Raw genomic sequence first — 24,644 nt, 5'->3', positions numbered from 1 at the left:
TTCTTGCCTTGTCTCTCAGATCGTTCACAGCTTTGTGGAAGTTACCTATGGCGCTGATGTTTAGGCCGAGGTATGTATAGTTTTTTGTGTGCTCTAGGGCAACGGTGTCTAGATGGAATTTTTATTTGTGGTCCTGGCAACTGGACCTTTTTTGGAACACCATTATTTTTGTCTTACTGAGATTTACTGTCAGGGCCCAGGTCTGACATAATCTGTGCAGAAGATCTAGGTGCTGCTGTAGGCCCTCCTTGGTTGGTGACAGAAGCACCAGATCATCAGTAGACGTTTGACTTCATATTCTAGTAGGGTGAGGCCGGGTGCTGCAGACTGTTCTAGTGCCCTCGCCAATTCGTTGATATATATGTTGAAGAGGGTGGGGCTTAAACTGCATCCCTGTCTCACACCACGGCCCTGTGGAAAGAAATGTGTGTGTTCTTTGCCAATTTTAACCGCACACTTGTTGTTTGTGTACATGGATTTTATAATGTCGTATATTTTTCCCCCAACCCCACTTTCCATCAATTTGTATAGCAGACCCTCATGCCAAATTGAGTCAAAAGCTTTTTTGAAATCAACAAAGCATGAGAAGCCTTTGCCTTTGTTTTGTTTGTTTGTCCATTAGGGTGTGCAGGGTGAATATGTGGTCTGTCGTATGGTAATTTGGTAAAAAAAACAATTTGACATTTGCTCAGTACATTGTTTTCACTGAGGAAATGAACTATTCTGCTGTTAATGATAATGCAGAGGATTTTCCCAAGGTTGCTGTTGACGCATATCCCATGGTAGTTATTGGGGTCAAATTTGTCTCCACTTTTGTGGATTGGGTTGATCAGTCCTTGGTTCCAAATACAGTGAGGGAAAAAAGTATTTGATCCCCTGCTGATTTTGTACTTTTGCCCACTGACAAAGAAATGATCAGTGTATAATTTTAATGGTAGGTTTATTTGAACAGTGAGAGACAGAATAACAACAAAAAAATCCAGAAAAACGCATGTCAAAAATGTTATAAATTGATTTGCATTTTAATGAGGGAAATAAGTATTTGACCCCCTCTCAATCAGAAAGATTTCTGGCTCCCAGGTGTCTTTTATACAGGTAACGAGCTGAGATTAGGAGCTCACTCTTAAAGGGAGTGCTCCTAATCTCAGCTTGTTACCTGTATAAAAGACACCTGTCCACAGAAGCAATCAATCAATCAGATTCACCGCATCAAAGGGACGATGGACGGGGCCATGTACCGTCAAATCTTGGGTGAGAACCTCCTTCCCTCAGCCAAGGCATTGACATTTTTTTTATTATTTTTTTGTTTCACCTTTATTTAACCAGGTAAGCCAGTTGAGAACAAGTTCTTATTTACAACTGCGACCTGGCCAAGATAAAGCAAAGCAGTGCGATAAAAACAACAACACAGAGTTACATATGGGGTAAAAAAAAAAAAAAAAAAAATACAACAGAAAATATATATACAAATGTAGCAAGTTATGGAGGTAAGGCAATAAATAGGCTATAGTGCAAAATAATTACAATTAGTATTAACACTGGAATGATAGATGTGCAAGAGATTATGTGCAAATAGAGATACTGGGGTGCAAAAGAGCAAAATAAATAACAATATAGGGATGAGGTAGTTGGGTGGGCTAATTACAGATGGGCTGTGTACAGGTGCAGTGATCGGTAAGGTACTCTGACAACTGATGCTTAAAGTTAGTGAGTGAGATAAGAGTCTCCAGCTTCAGAGATTTTTGCAATTCGTTCCATTCCGTTCATTGGCAGCAGAGAACTGGAAGGAATGGTGGCCAAAGGAGGTGTTGGCTTTGGGGATGACCAGTGAGATATACCTGCTGGAGCGCAGACTACGGGTGGGTGCTGCTATGGTGACCAATGAGCTAAGATAAGGCGGGGATTTGCCTAGCAGTGATTTATAGATGGCCTGGAGCCAGTGGGTTTGACGACGAACATGTAGTGAGGACCAGCCAACAAGAGCGTACAGGTCACAATGGTGGGTAGTGCATTAGTTTTACTAGTGTTTAAGAGCAGTTGGAGGCTACTGAAGGAGTGTTGTATGGCATTGAAGCTCGTTTGGAGGTTTGTTAACACAGTGTCCAATGAAGGGCCAGATGTATACAAAATGGTGTTGTCTGCGTAGAGATGGATCTGAGAGTCACCAGCAGCAAGAGCGACATCATTGATATACACGGAGAAAAGAGTCGGCCCAAGAATTGAACCATGTGGCACCCCCATAGAGACTGCCATAGGTCCAGACAACAGGCCCTCCGATTTGACACATTGAACTCTATCTGAGAAGTAGTTGGTGAACCAGGCGAGGCCGTCATTTGAGAAACCAAGGCTATTTAGTCTGCCAATAAGAATGCGGTGGTTGACAGAGTCGAAAGCCTTGGCCAGGTCGAGGAAGACGGCTGCACAGTACTGTCTATTATCGATCGCGGTTATAATATCGTTTAGGACCTTGAGCGTGGCTGAAGTGCACCCATGACCAGCTCGGAAACCGGATTGCATAGCGGAGAAGGTACGGTGGGATTCGAAATGGTCGGTGATCTGCTTGTTAACTTGGCTTTCAAAAACTTTCGAAAGGCAGGGCAGGATGGATATAGGTCTGTAACAGTGTGTCACCCCCTTTGAAGTGTCACCCCCTTTGAAGAGGGAGATGACCGCGGCAGCTTTCCAATCTCTGGGGATCTCAGACGTTACGAAAGAGAGGTTGAACAGGCTAGTAATAGGGGTTGCGACAATTTCGGCGGCTAGTTTTAGAAAGAAAGGGTCCAGATTGTCTAGCCCAGCAGATTTGTAGGGGTCCAGATTTTGCAGCTCTTTCAGAACATCAGCTGTCTGAATTTGTGTGAAGGAGAAGCGGGGGGGGCATGGGCAAGTTGCAGCGGAGGGTGCAGAGCTGGTGGCCGGGGTAGTGGTAGCCAGGTGGAAAGCATGGCCAGCCGTAGCAAAATGCTTGTTGAAATTCTCGATTATTGTAGATTTATCGGTGGTGATAGTGTTTCCTAGCCTCAGTGCAGTGGGCAGCTGGGAGGAAGTGCTCTTATTCTCCATGGACTTTAGTGTCCCAAAACTTTTTGGAGTTAGTGCTACAGGATGCAAATTTCTGTTTGAAAAAGTTAGCCTTTGCTTTCCTGACTGCTTGTGTATATTGGTTCCTAACTTCCCTGAAAAGTTGCATATCGCGGGGTCGTGGATGGGTATTCCAGCATGACAATGACCCAAAACACACGGCCAAGGCAACAAAGGAGTGGCTCAAGAAGAAGCACATTAAGGTCCTGGAGTGGCCTAGCCAGTCTCCAGACCTTAATCCCATAGAAAATCTGTGGAGGGAGCTGAAGGTTCGAGTTGCCAAACGTCAGCCTCGAAACCTTAATTACTTGGAGAAGATCTGCAAAGAGGAGTGGGACAAAATCCCACCTGAGATGTGTGCAAACCTGGTGGCCAACTACAAGAACCGTCTGACCTCTGTGATTGCCAACAAGTGTTTTGCCACCAAGTACTGTCATGTTTTGCAGAGGGGTCAAATACTTATTTCCCTCATTAAAATGCAAATCAATTTATAACATTTTTGACATGCGTTTTTCTGGATTTTTTTGTTGTTATTCTGTCTCTCACTGTTCAAATAAACCTACCATTAAAATTATAGACTGATAATTTCTTTGTCAGTGGGAAAATGTACAAAATCAGCAGGGGATCAAATACTTTTTTCCCTCACTGTATTGGGGAAGATGCCAGAGCTAAGGATGATGTTAAATAGTTTAAGTATAGCGAATTGGAATTTGTGGTCTGTATATTTTATCATTTCATTGAGGATTTCTCATTGAGACTTCTCAACAGCTTCTACCCCCAAGCCATAAGACTCCTGAACAGCTAATCATGGCTACCCGGACTATTTGCACTGCCCCCCCACCCCATCCTTTTTACGCTGCTGCTACTCTGTTAAGTATTTATTCATAGTCACTTTAACTCTGCCCACATGTACATATTACCTCAACTACCTCAACTAGCCGGTGCCCCCGCACATTGACTCTGCAACGGTACCCCCCTGTATATATAGCCTCCCTACTGTCACTTTATTTTACTTCTGCTCTTTTTTTCTCAACACTTTTTTTGTTGTTGTTTTATTCTTACTTTTTTTGTTTAAAATAAATGCACTGTTGGTTAAGGGCTGTAAGTAAGCATTTCACTGTAATGTCTGCACCTGTTGTATTCGGCGCATGTGACCAATAAAATTTGATTTGATTTGAGGATACCATCAACACCACAGGACTTTTTGGGTTGGAGGGTTTGTATTTTGTCCTGTAGTTCATTCAATGTAATTGGAGAATCCAGTGGGTTCTGGTAGTCTTTAATAGTTGACTCTAAGATTTGCATTTGATCATGTATATTTTTTTGCTGTTTGTTCTTTGTTATAGGGCCAAAAAGATTGGAGAAGTGGTTTACCCATACATCTCTGTTTTGGATAGATAGCTCTCTTTCCTACTCTCCCTCCCCGTTGATAACAAGGCGTTCTAAATGTTGTCTCTCTCTCTCTCTCTCTCTCTCTCTCTCTCTCTCGCTCTCTCTCTCTCTCTCTCTCTCTCTCTCCCCTCCCCGTTGATAACAAGGCATTCTAAATGTTCTCTCTCTCTCCCCATCCAGGCGAGGCAGCGCTGCGAGGTGACCCCAGGATGCACCAGTCCATGTCCCTGTCATCACCTGGCATCACCAACCACAGCCACCGGACGGGCCCTCCTCCCATCAGCCCCGTTAAGAGGAAGCTCAGCCTCAGCCACAGTACAGGACAGGACCAACAGGGCAATGATGACCAAGACTGTGACAACCAACATGCCAAGATGAGCCGGCTGTTTGCTGCACAGCTGTAAGTAGACACACACGCACACACACACGCACACACACACACACACACACACACACACAAAGTGACATTAGTTTTCTCCCTTAACGTGCTTCTACACCTGCATTACTAGCTGTTTGGGGTTTTAGGCTGGGTTTCTGTACAGCACTTCGAGATATTAGCTGATGTAAGAAGGGCTATATAAAATAAAATTGATTGATTGATTGATTGATTAGTTTTCTCCACACACCTATCTGACATCTTAATGGAATGTTGCCTTCGGCGCAGGAATATCAACTTTTCCAAAGCTATTCAACTTCACAGGGAAGTGTTTTGCAGATGTCCACTGTTGTCAGAGGGCTGTCCCATGCCGGGGCCCATTATGAGGCCTGTACAGGTAGCCATAAACAGGAGTTGGTTAGCGAACACCCCACCATGCTCAGGGCTTTTTTTTGCCATTGAAATCTTTTGGCGGACCGCTCCTTCGGGATGCCTAAGTCCAAACAGTGGACGTTTTTTGGGATGGAAAAAATGCTTTCAGTGTAAACTTTAAACAAAATGGCTAAATAGCTAATCAAATGCCTACCCAGACACATTTCTAGAAATTTTTGGAAATTGGCTTAAATGCAAAGATTTCTGTACACCTCCAAGATGTAGGGCCTCTGAAATTCAGTCGTGCCGACCGCGCCCATTGCCACGCCCCCCCTGCCACGCCCCCTGCCACTGCTCTAGTAATCCGTGATGCCTGAGAGAGGTTGGCATGGTTCTACTGCTCTCTGATGCACAGAGAGAGGTTGGCATGGTTCTACTGCTCCCTGAGAGAGGTTGGCATGGCTCTACTGCTCTCTGAGGCACAGAGAGAGGTTGGCATGGCTCTACTGCTCTCTGAGGCACAGAGAGAGGTTGGCATGGTGCTACTGCTCTCTGAGGCACAGAGAGAGGTTGGCATGGTTCTACTGCTCCCTGAGAGAGGTTGGCATGGCTCTACTGCTCTCTGAGGCACAGAGAGAGGTTGGCATGGCTCTACTGCTCTCTGATGCACAGAGAGAGGTTGGCATGGTTCTACTGCTCCCTGAGAGAGGTTGGCATGGCTCTACTGCTCTCTGAGGCACAGAGAGAGGTTGGCATGGCTCTACTGCTCTCTGAGGCACAGAGAGAGGTTGGCATGGTGCTACTGCTCTCTGAGGCACAGAGAGAGGTTGGCATGGTGCTACTGCTCTCTGAGGCACAGAGAGAGGTTGGCATGGTTCTACTGCTCTCTGAGGCACAGAGAGAGGTTGGCATGGTTCTACTGCTCTCTGAGGCACAGAGAGAGGTTGGCATGGTTCTACTGCTCTCTGAGGCACAGAGAGAGGTTGGCATGGTTCTACTGCTCTCTGAGGCACAGAGAGAGGTTGGCATGGTTCTACTGCTCTCTGGGGCACAGAGAGAGGTTGGCATGGTTCTACTGCTCTCTGAGGCACAGAGAGAGGTTGGCATGGTTCTACTGCTCTCTGGGGCACAGAGAGAGGTTGGCATGGTTCTACTGCTCTCTGGGGCACAGAGAGAGGTTGGCATGGCTCTACTTCTCTCTGAGGCACAGAATTCCTCACATACCATGCCTGTGATTGGAGCACATGGCTGGGCTGTGGAACTGGTGGAGGCTGGCCGTGCCCTCCCCTATGTTTCCGGGCTGTTTCTCAAATGGCACAAAAAGGTCAAAAAGTAGTGCACTATATAGGGAACAGTGTGCCATTTGAGGATGCAGGCCTGGTGGTCGAGGCTGCTGCTCACGTTCCTGCCTTCATCCTTCCTCCTCTGCTCCCCTCCCTCCCCTGCTTGTCCTCTTCTCCTCCCTCCCCTGCTTGTCCTCTTCTCCTCCCTCCCCTCCCTCCCCTGCTTGTCCTCTTCTCCTCCCTCCCCTCCCTCCCCTGCTTGTCCTCTTCTCCTCCCTCCCCTGCTTGTCCTCTTCTCCTCCCTCCCCTGCTTGTCCTCTTCTCCTCCCTCCCCTGCTTGTCCTCTTCTCCTCCCTCCCCTGCTTGTCCTCTTCTCCTCCCTCCCCTCTCTCCCCTGCTTGTCCTCTTCTCCTCCCTCCCCTGCTTGTCCTCTTCTCCTCCCTCCCCTGCTTGTCCTCTTCTCCTCCCTCCCCTCCCTCCCCTGCTTGTCCTCTTCTCCTCCCTCCCCTGCTTGTCCTCTTCTCCTCCCTCCCCTGCTTGTCCTCTTCTCCCTCCCTCCCCTGCTTGTCCTCTTCTCCTCCCTCCCTGCTTGTCCTCTTCTCCTCCCTCCCCTCTCTCCCTGCTTGTCCTCTTCTCCTCCCTCCCCTGCTTGTCCTCTTCTCCTCCCTCCCCTCCCTCCCCTGCTTGTCCTCTTCTCCTCCTCTCCCCTGCTTGTCCTCTTCTCCTCCCTCCCCTCTCTCCCCTGCTTGTCCTCTTCTCCTCCCTCCCCTGCTTGTCCTCTTCTCCTCCCTCCCCTGCTTGTCCTCTTCTCCTCCCTCCCCTCTCTTCCCTGCTTGTCCTCTTCTCCTCCCTCCCCTGCTTGTCCTCTTCTCCTCCCTCCCCTCCCTCCCCTGCTTGTCCTCTTCTCCTCCTCTCCCCTGCTTGTCCTCTTCTCCTCCCTCCCCTGCTTGTCCTCTTCTCCTCCCTCCCCTCTCTTCCCTGCTTGTCCTCTTCTCCTCCCTCCCCTGCTTGTCCTCTTCTCCTCCCTCCCCTCTCTCCCTGCTTGTCCTCTTCTCCTCCCTCCCCTCTCTCCCCTCTCTCCTCCCTCCCTCTCTTCCCTGCTTGTCCTCTTCTCCTCCCTCCCTGCTTGTCCTCTTCTCCTCCCTCCTCCTCCCCTGCTTGTCCTCTTCTCCTCCCTCCCCTCCCTCCCCTGCTTGTCCTCTTCTCCTCCTCTCCCCTGCTTGTCCTCTTCTCCTCCCTCCCCCTCTCTCCCCTGCTTGTCCTCCCTCCCCTCTCTCCTCCTGCTTGTCTCCTCCCTCCCCTCTCTCCCCTGCTTCTCCTCCCTCCCCTCTCTCCCCTGCTTGTCCTCTTCTCCTCCCTCCCCTCTCTCCCCTGCTTCTACTCCCTCCCCTCTCTCCCCTGCTTGTCCTCTTCTCCTCCCTCCTCCCTCCCCTGCTTGTCCTCTTCTCCTCCTCTCCCCTGCTTGTCCTCTTCTCCTCCCTCCCCTCTCTCCCCTGCTTGTCCTCTTCTCCTCCCTCCCCTGCTTGTCCTCTTCTCCTCCCTCCCCTCTCTCCCCTGCTTGTCCTCTTCTCCTCCCTCCCCTCTCTCCCCTGCTTGTCCTCTTCTCCTCTCTCCCCTGCTTGTCCTCTTCTCCTCCCTCCCCTGCTTGTCCTCTTCTCCTCCCTCCCCTCTCTCCCCTGCTTGTCCTCTTCTCCTCCCTCCCCTGCTTGTCCTCTTCTCCTCCCTCCCCTCTCTCCCCTGCTTGTCCTCCTCCCTCTCTCCCCTGCTTGTCCTCTTCTCCTCCCTCCTCTCTCCCCTGCTTGTCCTCCTCCCCTCTCCCCTGCTTGTCCTCTTCTCCTCCCTCCCCTCTCTCCCCTGCTTGTCCTCCTCCCCTCTCTCCCCTGCTTGTCCTCTTCTCCTCCCTCCCCTCCCTCCCCTGCTTGTCCTCTTCTCCTCCCTCCCCTCTCTCCCCTGCTTGTCCTCTTCTCCTCCCTCCCCTCTCTCCCCTGCTTGTCCTCTTCTCCTCCCTCCCCTCCCTCCCCTGCTTGTCCTCCTCTCCTCTCTCCCCTGCTTGTCCTCCCTCCCCTCTCTCCCCTGCTTGTCCTCTTCTCCTCCACTACCCTCTCTCTGCCTTTGTCGATCACGAGAAACTCTATAAATAGGAGTGGAAGTATTGATGATAGATTGCCTGTATGGCTGAGGCAGCAGAGCCCACGGTGGATCAGCGCATATGTTTTTATTGATTGATACACTAAGGGATGGTACATTTCATGCTAACGTCATGCGTTCATTTGTGTTGGGAGCTCATTATCAGTTTATAAGTTAGAATGTTAGCAAGCTAAATGTCCCTTACCTTGAGCTAAGAGCTGGTGGCTAAGAGCTGGTGGGGGATTTAAGCCCTGAACGATGCCTGACGGGCAGCGCTGTCTCCAAGGATGTGTGCCACCCCCAAGACCACAGCCAATTGCATGCAAGCAACAACGCAGCTAGTCTTGTGAGTGAGTGAACTAGTTAGTTAGGTAGTCTTATTAGCTAGCTATCTATGCTGGTCGTTAGCTTGCATAACTGATATGTATGTAATTGTAAGGGATACTTCATGTTTTATGGATAGTATTTACATTTACAGAGTGGGTGAGCTCCATTCCGGACAGGCTGATCAGATTCAATTTCAGCCTCAGCGGCTGATAAGTCAGGATTGTGCCTTGTAAGCAGTTTCATAGGTAAAGCTCCTTGAAGGCAGATTAGCAGTCAAAGTGCTTTATATGCAGAAGCATATCTGATCCAGGGGGTGAGCTCGATTTCCTGGCAGGCTGATCAGATTCACCAGCAGCCTCAGAGGCTGATAAATCAGGGTGCTGCCTTGTAGGCAGTCTGCAAAGAGCCTTACATATGAAACAGCTTCAAAGGCAGCATCCTGATTTATCAGCCTCTGAGGCTGCTGTTGAATTGCCAAGTTAGCTGCTGCGTTCCTTGCATGCAATTGGCTGTGGTCTGCACGCAGCCTGGGACACAGTGCTGCCTATCGGGCATCATTCAGGACTTTATTTTTTTTACCAGGTAAGTTGACTGAACACGTTCTCATTTACAGCAACGACCTGGGGAATAGTTACAGGGGAGAGGAATGAGCCAATTGGAAGCTAATTAGGTGGCATGATGGCCAGCCTGGGATCTTAAGTGACCACAGAGAGTAAGGACACCCGTTTTAACATCCCATCCGAAACAGGGCAATGTCCCCAATCACTGCCCTGGGGCATTGGAATTGACCAGAGGAAAGAGTGCCTCCTACTGGCCCTCCAACACCACTTCCAGCAGCATCTCCAATCCAGGGACCGACCAGGACCAACCCTGCTCAGCTTCAGAGGCAAGCCAGCAGTATGCCCCACGACTATATTGTGATCACAGGGCTCCTTGATGAGGTGGTTATCAGATCAATGCAGCCACAGGGCTCCTTGATGAGGTGGTTATCGTACATCTGAACAAATGAACGTATGACGCTTGGTACTTTAGAGGATCTCGTGATATCGACAAATAACTTTTGTTATGTAAATCAAGTCACATACACGTGTGTGCTTCTAGCTCCGACAGTGCAGTAATATCTAACAAGTAATGTCTAACAATTTAACAACATATACCCAATACACACAATCTAAGTAAGGAATGGAATAAAGAATACAGTTGAAGTGGGAAGTTTACATATACCTTAGCCAAATACATTTAAACTCAGTTTTTCACAATTCCTGACATTTAATCCTAGTAAAAATTCCCTGTCTTAGGTCAGTTAGGATCACCACTTTATTTTAAGAATGTGAAATGTCAGAATAATAGTAGAGAATTATTTATTTCAGCTTTTATTTCTTTCATCACATTCCCAGTGGGTCAGAAGTTTACATACACTCAATTAGTATTTGGTAGCATTGCCTTTAAATTGTTTAACTTGGAATTTAAAAAAATGCAAATCAATTTATAACATTTTTGACATGTGTTTTTCTGGATTGTAAGCGTCCCAGAAGTTCGAATAGCAATGGTCGAGGGTTTTTGCCGCGCGAGTACAACAGTCGATAGAACTTCGGCAGCTTTGTCCTCAAATGTGCTTTGTTAAAATCCCCAGCTACAATAAATGCAGCCTCAGGATATGTGGTTTCCAGTTTGCATAAAGTATATTGGGTGATAATACGGTCGGCATTTGATTGAGGTATTAAAGGTCGGGTGAACAAAAGGACTTGAGTTCCTGTATGTTACTACAATTACACCATGAGTCGTTGATCATGAAACAAACACCTCTGCCCTTCTGCTTCCCGGAGAGATATTTATTTCTGTCTGTGCGATGAACTGAGAACCCATCTGGCTGGACCGATTTCGACAGAATATCCCGAGAGAGCCATGTTTCCGTGAAACGAAGTATGTTACAGGCCCCGATGTCTCTCTGGAAGAAACCCTTGCCCTGAGCTCGTCAACTTTGTTATCCAATGACTGAACATTTGTGAGTAATATACTCGGAAGTCGAAACAGCAGGCCGCTCTGAGTGCCTCTCTTCTGCCGCTGATGTTTTGGGTCCTGGGGAGAGCGAACAAAGGATCTGCTTCGGGAAAGTCGTATTCCTGGTCGTAATGCTGGTAGTTCTGGTGAGTTATCGGTGCTCTGATATCCAATAGTTTTTCCCGGCTGTATGTAATGAACAAAACATTTTCTGAGCTAATAATGTAAAAAATAATACATAAAAAACGAAATACCGCAAGGGGGTGCTAAAAACGCAAGAAAAGCCCATTGAGCCGCTATTAACAGAATGCTAACAAAATTAGCACAAACTAATACCCAAATCACATAGTTAATTAAATGCTAATGAGCGAAAACAAACTAATTGCAACAACAGAGACTCGCCGATAGATATAGAATGTTATGAACTAACCAGCTCGCTTTCTCCCGTTGTGCTATTTACAAACAAACGTGACTGGCTCAACTTTTCTGGGGAACTACGGTAATCTTTATAGTTTAAAATAATAATAAAAATTGCTACAAATATTAAAATGTATTGGAAAAAAATAAAAAGTTTTGACGGTATTGAAAAATCATCCAAATACCCCGGTATACCGCCAAGCCTACGACCTGGGAATGTGTGGAGATAATTAGGAGCCCTCCATAAGAGAGACCAAACAATGACAGCGCGCCGTCACCACAGACGTGGCAGACGTGATTTGGATAATATTAGATCTGAAAATATTTTGTGCAGTTTTGTAGAGATTCTGTGATTCTTTGGACATGACAATGGTCCTTTTTTTTTTTAAACCTTGTGAGCGGTTTGTCTCAACAAAGGATGGTACTGTCTATAGGGCATGGTGATGGTCTGGTTTATTGCATCTTCCAGATAATAGTTTAATGCCTCATTGGTGACAGACAGAGGGCAACATCTAGTCTGTTGTTCTTCAGACGCCCAGTTTAACTCTGGTTAACCATGTCAGCTCCAGACTGCTGCTCTTTATTGAACAAGTGTTTTGTTACTGATTAGGTATATTTTCATTTCTGTGATTGACGTGGCATTACCCTGGAGCCTGTGTGTGGTGTGTGTTAGGGGGCTGTTCTCTTTCTCTCTCTCTCAATTCAAATGTGATTTTATTCGTCAATACAGGCGTGGACTAACAGTGAAATGTTACTTACGGGCCGTTCCCCACAATGCAGAGAGAAAGAAAATTGATTAATAATAGAAAAGTAAAACATGTAATAATAAAAGTAATAATAGATACACAGTAACGATAACTTGGCACTGAGTGGACAAAACATTAGGAACACCTGCTCTTTCCATGACATAGACTGACCAGGTGAATGTAGGTGAAAGCTATGATCCCTTATTGATGTCACTTGTTAAATCCACTTCAATCAGTGTAGATGAAGGGGAGGAGACAAGTTAAAGAAGGATTTTTAAGCCTGACATGGATTGTGTGTCATTCAGAGGGTGAATGGGCAAGACGAAAGATTTGTGCCTTTTGAACGGGGTATGGTAGTAGGTGCCAGGCGCACCGGTTTGAGTGTGTCAAGAACTGCAACTTTGTTGGGTCTCACAACGCTGCTGGGTTTTTCACACTCAACAGTTTCCCATGTGTATCAAGAATGGCCCATCACCCAAAGGACATCCAGCCAACTTGACACAACTGTGGGAAGCATTGGAGTCAACATGGGGCCAGGATCCCTGTGGAACGCTTTCGACACCTTGTAGAGTCCACGGCCCAACGAATTGAGGCTGTTCCGAGGGCAAAATGGGGTGCAACTCAATATTAGGAAGGTGTTCCTAATTTTTTGTACTCTGTATACAAGGGGTTCCAGTACCGAGTCGATGTGCAGGGGTACGAGGTAATTGAGGTAGATACAGTATGTACATATAACTAGGAATAAAGTAACAGATGATAAACAGTAACAGCAGCAGTGATGAGTCAAGAAAGTTAGTGCAAAAGGGTCAATGCTGATAGTCCAGGTAGCTATTTGGTTAACTGTTTAACTATTTAGCAGTCTTATTGCTTAGGGGTAGAAGCTGTTCAGGGTCCTGCTAGTTCCAGACTTGGTGCTCCGGTACCGTTTGCCGTGCGGTAGCAGAGAGAACAGTCTATAACTTGGGTGGCTGGAGTACATTTTTAGGGCCTTCCTCTGACACCGCCTGGTATAGAGGTCCTGGATGGTAGACTGCTCATGCGAATTGGAGTGGGTCCAGGGTGTCTGGGATGATGGTGTTGATGTGAGCCATGACCAGCATTTCATGGCTATAGATATGAGTGCTACGGGGCAATAGTCATTTAAGGCAGGTTACATTGGAGTTCTTGGGCACGGGGACTATAGTGGTCTGCTTGAAACAGGTTGGTATTACAGACCAGGTCAGGGAGAGGTTGAAAATGTCAGTGAAGACACTTGCCAGTTGATCAGCGCATGCTCTGAGTACGCGTCCCGGTAATCTATCTGGCCCCGTGGTCTTGTGAATGTTAACCTGTTTAAAGGTCTTATTCACATTAGCTACGGAGAGCGTGATCACAGTCGTCCAGAACAGCTGGTGCTCTCAAGCATGGTTCAGTGTTGATTGCCTCGAAGCGAGCATAGAAGGCATTTAGCTCCTCTGCTAGGCTCGCGTCACTGGGCAGCTTGCAGCTTGGTTTCCCTATGTAATCCATGATAGTTTGCAAGCCCTGCCACATCCGATGAGTGTCAGAGCCAGTGTAGTAGGATTTGATCTTAGTCTTGTTATTGACGCTTTGCCTGTTTGATGGCGTAGCAGGATTTTTTAATAAGCGTCCTGGTTAGTGTCCCGTCCTTGAAAGCGGCAGCTCTAGCCTTTACCTCAGTGCGGATGTTGCCTGTAATCCATGGTTTCTGGTTGGGGTATGTACGTACGGTCACTGTGGAGATGACACCGTCGATGCACTTATTAATGAAGCCGGTGACTGATGTGGTAAACTCCTCAATACCATCGGATGAATCCCAGAACATATTCCAGTCTGCTAGCGAAACAGTCCTGTAGCTTACCACATCTCTATTGAGATCGTCACTGATACTTCCTGTTTGAATTTTTGCTTGTAAGCAGGAATCAGGATGGTCTCATGGTCAGATTTGCCAAATGGAGGGCGAGGGAGAGCTTTGTATGTGTCTCTGTGTGTGGAGTAAAGGTGTGAATGAACAATGGTGACGGACGGAGGGCAACATCTAGGGATGTTGTAACGTGTGTGTGTGTGTGTGTGTGTGTGTTATTGACGTGGCAGTGTCCTGGAGCTCTGTGTGTGTTAACTGATACCTGATCCCTCATTCTGAGGCTGGGCTGCACCTAGTTCTTTCTCTGGTTTCTATAATGGCGAGGGACACAGGAAAACATGCAACTTTTGTCACAAAACCCTTTCACGTGGAAACAAGGGTAATATTTCACCTCCCTGGTCAGTTCTGCAGCAAAAACCATTCGATATCGACTGCAAATTGAGACATGTTGAATTGTAAAACAGACTGGAGTTCAGACGACAGGCAGCGGGGGCCATTTTCTCTTTCTCAAAACAAAGATCCCTTATCCTGTCCGTCAGACGGCTGTGGGCTGGAAGCCTGCTACTGCTACGGCCGTCTCTCTCCCTCTGTCTGTTCCCTGCTGCAGTTACTCTCCTGTTAGCTGTCCCTGTCTGTCTGTCTGTCTGTCTGTGCTCCATGACTACAGCTTTAGCTCCATGACTACAGCTTTAGCTCCATGACTACAGCTTTAGCTCCATGACTACAGCTTTAGCTCCATGACTACAGCTTTAGCTCCATGACTACAGCTTTAGCTCCATGACTACAGCTTTAGCTCCATGACTACAGCTTTAGCTCCATGACTACAGCTTTAGCTCCATGACTATAGCTTTAGCTCCATGACTACAGCTTTAGCTCCATGACTACAGCTTTAGCTCCATGACTACAGCTTTAGCTCCATGACTACAGCTTTAGCTCCATGACTACAGCTTTAGCTCCATGACTATAGCTTTAGCTCCATGACTACAGCTTTAGCTCCATGACTACAGCTTTAGCTCCATGACTACAGCTTTAGCTCCATGACTACAGCTTTAGCTCCATGACTACAGCTTTAGCTCCATGACTACAGGAAACGGAGGGCCGAGTATGCCCCCATCCACATCGATGGGGTTGTTGTGGAACAGGTGTAGAGCTTCAAGATCCTCAGTGTCCACATCACCAAGGAACTATCATGGTCCAAACACACCAAGACAGTCGTGAAGAGGGCACGGCAACGCCTCTTCCCCCGACGCACCAGTCTGGAACCAACAGGACCCTGATCAGCTTCTACCCCCAAGCTAGAAGACTGCTAAATAGTTAGTTAAATAGTTAACCAATAGCTACCTGGAATATCTTCATTGACCCTTTCTGCACTCATTTATTTTGATTTATCACATACATACGCTGCTGCTACTGTTTATTATCTATCCCGTTGCCTAGTCACTTCACCCCTACCTATATGAACATATCTACCTCATGTATGTAGTTCTGTCCTGTTTTTGTCTGTTAATGTTCTGTATTATGCCACGTCTGACGTTTTGTGTGGACCTCTATTCTTCTCTCAGCGTTGTTGGGAAGGGCCCGTCAGTCAGCATTTCACTGTTAGTCTACACCTGTTGTTGGGAAGGGCCCGTCAGTCAGCATTTCACTGTTAGTCTCCACCTGTTGTTGGGAAGGGCCCGTCAGTCAGCATTTCACTGTTAGTCTCCACCTGTTGTTGGGAAGGGCCCGTCAGTCAGCATTTCACTGTTAGTCTCCACCTGTTGTTTACCAAGCATGTGACAATTAACATTTTGATTTGATGACTTTATCTTTGGCTCCATGACATTAGCAGTCTTGGTTGAGCTGTGCTGAGTTGTGCAGCAGTGTGCCAGGGTTTGTGGTTAGATCTCTCACCTGTACTGTACTGACAATAAGGAGTAGGCAGGCCTGTGTTGTAATAATATAATATGCCATTTAGCAGACACTTTTATCCAAAGCGACTTACAGTCATGTGTGCATACATTTTTACGAAAGGGTGGTCCCAGGGATCGAACCCACTACCCTGGCGTTACAAGCGCCGTGCTCTACCAGCTGAGCTACAGAGAACCAGCAGCAACAGCTGGATATGTTCTCATGGCTCCTCCAGCCCCAGCCAACTGGACAGCAGAGAGGAGATGTTCTCATGGCTCCTCCAGCCCCAGCCAACTGGACAGCAGAGAGGAGATGTTCTCATGGCTCCTCCAGCCAACTGGACAGCAGAGAGGAGATGTTCTCATGGCTCCTCCAGCCCCAGCCAACTGGACAGCAGAGAGGAGATGTTCTCATGGCTCCTCCAGCCCCAGCCAACTGGACAGCAGAGAGGAGATGTTCTCATGGCTCCTCCAGCCAACTGGACAGCGGAGAGGAGATGTTCTCATGGCTCCTCCAGCCAACTGGACAGCAGAGAGGAGATGTTCTCATGGCTCCTCCAGCCAACTGGACAGCAGAGAGGAGATGTTCTCATGGCTCCTCCAGCCAACTGGACAGCAGAGAGGAGATGTTCTCATGGCTCCTCCAGCCCCAGCCAACTGGACAGCAGAGAGGAGATGTTCTCATGGCTCCTCCAGCCCCAGCCAACTGGACAGCAGAGAGGAGATGTTCTCATGGCTCCTCCAGCCCCAGCCAACTGGACAGCAGAGAGGAGATGTTCTCATGGCTCCTGAGAACATATATCTGCTGTCCAGTTGGCTGGGGCTGGAGGAGCCATGAGAACATCTCCTCTCTGCTGTCCAGTTGGCTGGGGCTGGAGGAGCCATGAGAACATCTCCTCTCCGCTGTACATAAAACACTACATAGTAAACAACATAACACTACATAGTAAACAACGTAAAACAAGAGATGGGAGCAGGGCTACAGGTGATGGGGTCAACTGAATGGTTGGTGTGGAACTGAATGTAGATGGGCCAACTGGGGTTGTTGTGGGTCTGAATGTAGATGGGCCAACTGGGGTTGTTGTGGGTCTGAATGTAGATGGGCCAACTGGGGTTGTTGTGGGTCTGAATGTAGATGGGCCAACTGGGGTTGTTGTGGGTCTGAATATAGATGGGCCAACTGGGGTTGTTGTGGGTCTGAATGTAGATGGGCCAACTGGGGTTGTTGTGGAACTGAATGTAGATGGGCAAACTGGGGTTGTTGTGGAACTGAATGTAGATGGGCCAACTGGGGTTGTTGTGGGTCTGAATGTAGATGGGCCAACTGGGGTTGTTGTGGAACTGAATGTAGATGGGCCAACTGGGGTTGTTGTGGGTCTGAATGTAGATGGGCCAACTGGGGTTGTTGTGGGTCTGAATGTAGATGGGCCAACTGGGGTTGTTGTGGGTCTGAATATAGATGGGCCAACTGGGGTTGTTGTGGGTCTGAATGTAGATGGGCCAACTGGGGTTGTTGTGGAACTGAATGTAGATGGGCCAACTGGGGTTGTTGTGGGTCTGAATGTAGATGGGCCAACTGGGGTTGTTGTGGGTCTGAATGTAGATGGGCCAACTGGGGTTGTTGTGGAACTGAATGTAGATGGGCCAACTGGGGTTGTTGTGGGTCTGAATGTAGATGGGCCAACTGGGGTTGTTGTGGGTCTGAATGTAGATGGGCCAACTGGGGTTGTTGTGGGTCTGAATGTAGATGGGCCAACTGGGGTTGTTGTGGGTCTGAATGTAGATGGGCCAACTGGGGTTGTTGTGGCAATGAATATGCAGTAGTAGCTCTATATCAGAGCGGGATTGGATGGTTCCAGAAGACCTTCTAAATACAGTGGAGCTGTTTGGGACCTGCAGAGCTCTGTGTGGTTTGTATGAGACTGGCAGTATATCAGGAGCTATGTTCCTAACCCGTGGTTCTCCCTCCTCTACTCCTCCTGTGTGTGTGTGTTTGTGTATTGTATGTGTGTGTGTGTGTGTGTGTGTGTGTGTGTGTGTGTGAACCTGTGGTTGTGCCTCCCTCCTCCAGCCTGATTCTTCCCAGATGTTTCCTGTGAGACTGCGAGGTCACACACACACACACACACACACACACACACACACACACACACAGAGGCTCCACTAACTCAGTAAGTTAAAGCAGAAATATAAACCCAGCCCATCAACAGTTGTGGGGTTTCTTCTCAAACAAACGACACTGAAACACAATTGTGAGAAAAAGCTCCAGGGTTTTATTGCTCTCTAGGCCATTTTCACACACAAGACACTCTCTCTGCCTCTGAATAAAGTATTCTAGCTAACTAACATTGTTCTCTTATGAAGTACAATCCAACCCTATTTCTTTCAACAACTGAGCCAAGAGAGGGTAACAATTCTAAAAATAAAACATTTTACAGTCAATCATCTATGAGTGAACAAACAGGAACTTGTCAAATTAATCACTTTGCTGTTCTACGAGAGGCATGATAAATAACTAAAGAGCTACGAAGACTAGGGATATCTACCCCAGACCACTAGGGATATCTACCCCAGACCACTAGGGATATCTACCTCCAGACCACTAGGGATATCTACATCCAGACCACTAGGGATATCTACCCCAGACCACTAGGGATATCTACCCCAGACCACTAGGGATATCTACCCCCAGACCACTAGGGATATCTACCCCAGACCACTAGGGATATCTACCCCCAGACCACTAGGGATATCTACCCTAGACCACTAGGGATATCTACCACAGGCCACTAGGGATATCTACCACAGGCCACTAGGGATATCTACCCCAGACCACTAGGGATATCTACCCCCAGACCACTAGGGATATCTACCCCCAGACCACTAGGGATATCTACCCCAGACCACTAGGGATATCTACCCCAGACCACTAGGGATATCTACCCCAGACCACTAGGGATATCTACCCCAGGCCACTAGGGATATCTACCCCAGGCCACTAGGGATATCTACCCCCAGGCCACTAGGGATATCTACCCCCAGGCCACTAGGGATATCTACCCCCAGGCCACTAGGGATATCTACCCCCAGACCACTAGGGATATCTACCCCAGACCACTAGGGATATCTACCCCCAGACCACTAGGGATATCTACCCCCAGACCACTAGGGATATCTACCCCAGACCACTAGGGATATCTACCTCCAGACCACTAGGGATATCTACCTCCAGACCACTAGGGATATCTACCCCCAGACCACTAGGGATATCTACCCCAGACCACTAGGGATATCTACCCCAGACCACTAGGGATATCTACCCCAGGCCACTAGGGATATCTACCCCCAGGCCACTAGGGATATCTACCTCCAGACCACTAGGGATATCTACCCCAGGCCACTAGGGATATCTACCCCAGGCCACTAGGGATATCTACCCCAGGCCACTAGGGATATCTACCCCAGGCCACTAGGGATATCTACCCCAGGCCACTAGGGATATCTACCTCCAGACCACTAGGGATATCTACCCCAGACCACTAGGGATATCTACCTCCAGACCACTAGGGATATCTACCTCCAGACCACTAGGGATATCTACCTCCAGACCACTAGGGATATCTACCCTAGACCACTAGGGATATCTACCCCAGACCACTAGGGATATCTACCTCCAGACCACTAGGGATATCTACCCCCAGACCACTAGGGATATCTACCCCCAGACCACTAGGGAAATCTACCCCAGACCACTAGGGATATCTACCCCAGGCCACTAGGGATATCTACCCCAGGCCACTAGGGATATCTACCCCAGGCCACTAGGGATATCTACCCCAGGCCACTAGGGATATCTACCCCAGGCCACTAGGGATATCTACCTCAGGCCACTAGGGATATCTACCCCCAGACCACTAGGGATATCTACCCCCAGACCACTAGGGATATCTACCCCCAGGCCACTAGGGATATCTACCCCCAGGCCACTAGGGAAATCTACCCCCAGGCCACTAGGGATATCTACCCCCAGGCCACTAGGGATATCTACCCCCAGGCCACTAGGGCTATCTATCCCCAGGCCACTAGGGATATCTATCCCCAGACCACTAGGGCTATCTACCCCCAGGCCACTAGGGCTATCTACCCCCAGGCCACTAGGGAAATCAACCCCCAGGCCACTAGGGCTATCTACCCCCAGGCCACTAGGGAAATCAACCCCCAGGCCACTAGGGATATCTACCCCCAGGCCACTAGGGATATCTACCCCCAGGCCACTAGGGATATCTACCCCCAGGCCACTAGGGATATCTACCCCCAGGCCACTTGGGATATCTACCCTCAGGCCACTAGGGCTATCTATCCCCAGGCCACTAGGGCTATCTATCCCCAGGCCACTAGGGCTATCTATCCCCAGGCCACTAGGGATATCTACCCCCAGGCCACTAGGGATATCTACCCCCAGTCCACTAGGGATATCTACCCCAGACCACTAGGGATATCTACCCCAGACCAGTTACATTAACATATGGGTTAGTATTCCTTCCCAGGATAGTTACATTAACATATGGGTTAGTATTCTGTCCCAGCATAGTTACATTAACATATGATGGGTTAGTATTCTGTCCCAGCATAGTTACATTAACATATGGGTTAGTATTCTGTCCCAGCATAGTTACATGAACATATGATGGGTTAGTATTCTGTCCCAGCATAGTTACATTAACATATGATTGGTTAGTATTCTGTCCCAGCATAGTTACATTAACATATGATTGGTTAGTATTCTGTCCCAGCATAGTTACATTAACATATGATGGGTTAGTATTCTGTCCCAGCATAGTTACATGAACATATGGGTTAGTATTCTGTCCCAGCATAGTTACATGAACATATGAGTTTGTATTCTGTCCCAGCATAGTTACATGAACATATGATGGGTTAGTATTCTGTCCCAGCATAGTTACATGAACATATGGGTTAGTATTCTGTCCCAGCATAGTTACATTAACATATGGGTTAGTATTCTGTCCCAGCATAGTTACATTAACATATGGGTTAGTATTCTGTCCCAGCATAGTTACATGAACATATGGGTTAGTATTCTGTCCCAGCATAGTTACATTAACATATGATATGTTAGTATTCTGTCCCAGCATAGTTACATGAACATATGGGTTAGTATTCTGTCCCAGCATAGGTACATTAACATATGATGGGTTAGTATTCTGTCCCAGCATAGTTACATGAACATATGGGTTAGTATTCTGTCCCAGCATAGTTACATGAACATATGATGGGTTAGTATTCTGTCCCAGCATAGTTACATGAACATATGGGTTAGTATTCTGTCCCAGCATAGGTACATTAACATATGATGGGTTAGTATTCTGTCCCAGCATAGTTACATTAACATATGATGGGTTAGTATTCTGTCCCAGCATAGTTACATGAACATATGGGTTAGTATTCTGTCCCAGCATAGTTACATGAACATATGGGTTAGTATTCTGTCCCAGCATAGTTACATTAACATATGGGTTAGTATTCTGTCCCAGCATAGTTACATGAACATATGGGTTAGTATTCTGTCCCAGCATAGTTACATTAACATATGATGGGTTAGTATTCTGTCCCAGCATAGTTACATTAACATATGATGGGTTAGTATTCTGTCCCAGCATAGTTACATTAACATATGATTGGTTAGTATTCTGTCCCAGCATAGTTACATGAACATATGGGTTAGTATTCTGTCCCAGCATAGTTACATGAACATATGGGTTAGTATTCTGTCCCAGCATAGTTACATGAACATATGGGTTAGTATTCTGTCCCAGCATAGTTACATTAACATATGATGGGTTAGTATTCTGTCCCAGCATAGTTACATTAACATATGATGGGTTAGTATTCTGTCCCAGCATAGTTATATGAACATATGGGTTAGTATTCTGTCCCAGCATAGTTACATTAACATATGGGTTAGTATTCTTTCCCAGCATAGTTACATTAACATATGGGTTAGTATTCTGTCCCAGCATAGTGACATTAACATATGGGTTAGTATTCTGTCCCAGCATAGTTACATTAACATATGGGTTAGTATTCTGTCCCAGCATAGTTATATGAACATATGGGTTAGTATTCTGTCCCAGCATAGTTATATGAACATATGGGTTAGTATTCTGTCCCAGCATAGTTACATGAACATATGATGGGTTAGTATTCTGTCCCAGCATAGTTACATTAACATATGGGTTAGTATTCTGTCCCAGCATAGTTACATTAACATATGGGTTAGTATTCTGTCCCAGCATAGTTACATTAACATATGGGTTAGTATTCTGTCCCAGCATAGTTATATGAACATATGGGTTAGTATTCTGTCCCAGCATAGTTACATGAACATATGGGTTAGTATTCTGTCCCAGCATAGTTACATTAACATATGGGTTAGTATTCTGTCCCAGCATAGTTACATTAACATATGGGTTAGTATTCTGTCCCAGCATAGTTACATTAACACATGGGTTAGTATTCTGTCCCAGCATAGTTACATGAACATATGGGTTAGTATTCTGTCCCAGCATAGTTACATTAACATATGATATGTTAGTATTCTGTCCCAGCATAGTTACATTAACATATGATGGGTTAGTATTCTGTCCCAGCATAGTTACATGAACATATGGGTTAGTATTCTGTCCCAGCATAGTTACATGAACATATGATGGGTTAGTATTCTGTCCCAGCATAGTTACATGAACATATGGGTTAGTATTCTGTCCCAGCATAGGTACATTAACATAGATGGGTTAGTATTCTGTCCCAGCATAGTTACATTAACATATGATGGGTTAGTATTCTGTCCCAGCATAGTTACATGAACATATGGGTTAGTATTCTGTCCCAGCATAGTTACATGAACATATGGGTTAGTATTCTGTCCCAGCATAGTTACATTAACATATGGGTTAGTATTCTGTCCCAGCATAGTTACATGAACATATGGGTTAGTATTCTGTCCCAGCATAGTTACATTAACATATGATGGGTTAGTATTCTGTCCCAGCATAGTTACATTAACATATGATGGGTTAGTATTCTGTCCCAGCATAGTTACATTAACATATGATGGGTTAGTATTCTGTCCCAGCATAGTTACATTAACATATGATGGGTTAGTATTCTGTCCCAGCATAGTTACATTAACATATGATTGGTTAGTATTCTGTCCCAGCATAGTTACATGAACATATGGGTTAGTATTCTGTCCCAGCATAGTTACATGAACATATGGGTTAGTATTCTGTCCCAGCATAGTTACATGAACATATGGGTTAGTATTCTGTCCCAGCATAGTTACATTAACATATGATGGGTTAGTATTCTGTCCCAGCATAGTTACATTAACATATGATGGGTTAGTATTCTGTCCCAGCATAGTTACATTAACATATGATGGGTTAGTATTCTGTCCCAGCATAGTTACATGAACATATGGGTTAGTATTCTGTCCCAGCATAGTTACATGAACATATGGGTTAGTATTCTGTCCCAGCATAGTTACATGAACATATGATGGGTTAGTATTCTGTCGCAGCATAGTTACATTAACATATGATAGGTTAGAATTCTGTCCCAGCATAGTTACATTAACATATGGGTTAGTATTCTGTCCCAGCATAGTTACATGAACATATGGGTTAGTATTCTGTCCCAGCATAGTTACATGAACATATGATGGGTTAGTATTCTGTCCCAGCATAGTTACATTAACATATGATAGGTTAGTATTCTGTCGCAGCATAGTTACATTAACATATGATAGGTTAGTATTCTGTCCCAGCATAGTTACATTAACATATGGGTTAGTATTCTGTCCCAGCATAGTTACATTAACATATGGGTTAGTATTCTGTCCCAGCATAGTTACATGAACATATGGGTTAGTATTCTCTCCCAGCATAGTTACATTAACATATGATGGGTTAGTATTCTGTCCCAGCATAGTTACATGAACATATGGGTTAGTATTCTGTCCCAGCATAGTTACATTAACATATGATATGTTAGTATTCTGTCCCAGCATAGTTACATTAACATATGGGTTAGTATTCTGTCCCAGCATAGTTACATGAACATATGGGTTAGTATTCTGTCCCAGCATAGTTACATTAACATATGGGTTAGTATTCTGTCCCAGCATAGTTACATTAACATATGGGTTAGTATTCTGTCCCAGCATAGTTATATGAACATATGGGTTAGTATTCTGTCCCAGCATAGTTACATGAACATATGGGTTAGTATTCTGTCCCAGCATAGTTACATTAACATATGGGTTAGTATTCTGTCCCAGCATAGTTACATTAACATATGGGTTAGTATTCTGTCCCAGCATAGTTATATGAACATATGGGTTTGTATTCTGTCCCAGCATAGTTATATGAACATATGGGTTAGTATTCTGTCCCAGCATAGTTACATTAACATATGGGTTAGTATTCTGTCCCAGCATAGTTACATTAACATATGGGTTAGTATTCTGTCCCAGCATAGTGACATTAACATATGGGTTAGTATTCTGTCCCAGCATAGTTACATTAACATATGGGTTAGTATTCTGTCCCAGCATAGTTATATGAACATATGGGTTAGTATTCTGTCCCAGCATAGTTATATGAACATATGGGTTAGTATTCTGTCCCAGCATAGTTACATGAACATATGATGGGTTAGTATTCTGTCCCAGCATAGTTACATTAA

The 24,644-nt window shown here is 46.3% G+C and overlaps 1 protein-coding gene across 1 annotated transcript in view; it reads left to right on the top strand.

Annotated features, from left to right (window-relative positions):
* Positions 1–24,644, top strand: part of vgll4b (vestigial-like family member 4b) — a 77,126-nt gene that overhangs the window by 20,172 nt on the left and 32,310 nt on the right. Inside the window, exon 2 of the mRNA XM_041891861.2 lies at positions 4,654–4,873. Within this exon, the coding sequence (XP_041747795.1) occupies positions 4,654–4,873 (220 nt within the window). The remainder of the gene's footprint in view (positions 1–4,653; positions 4,874–24,644) is intronic.

This window comes from Coregonus clupeaformis, chromosome 12 (genome assembly GCF_020615455.1).
Source record: "Coregonus clupeaformis isolate EN_2021a chromosome 12, ASM2061545v1, whole genome shotgun sequence".
NCBI lineage: Eukaryota > Metazoa > Chordata > Actinopteri > Salmoniformes > Salmonidae > Coregonus > Coregonus clupeaformis.
Note: the sequence above shows the minus strand (reverse complement) of the source record. Positions and strands in the feature narration are given on the sequence as shown.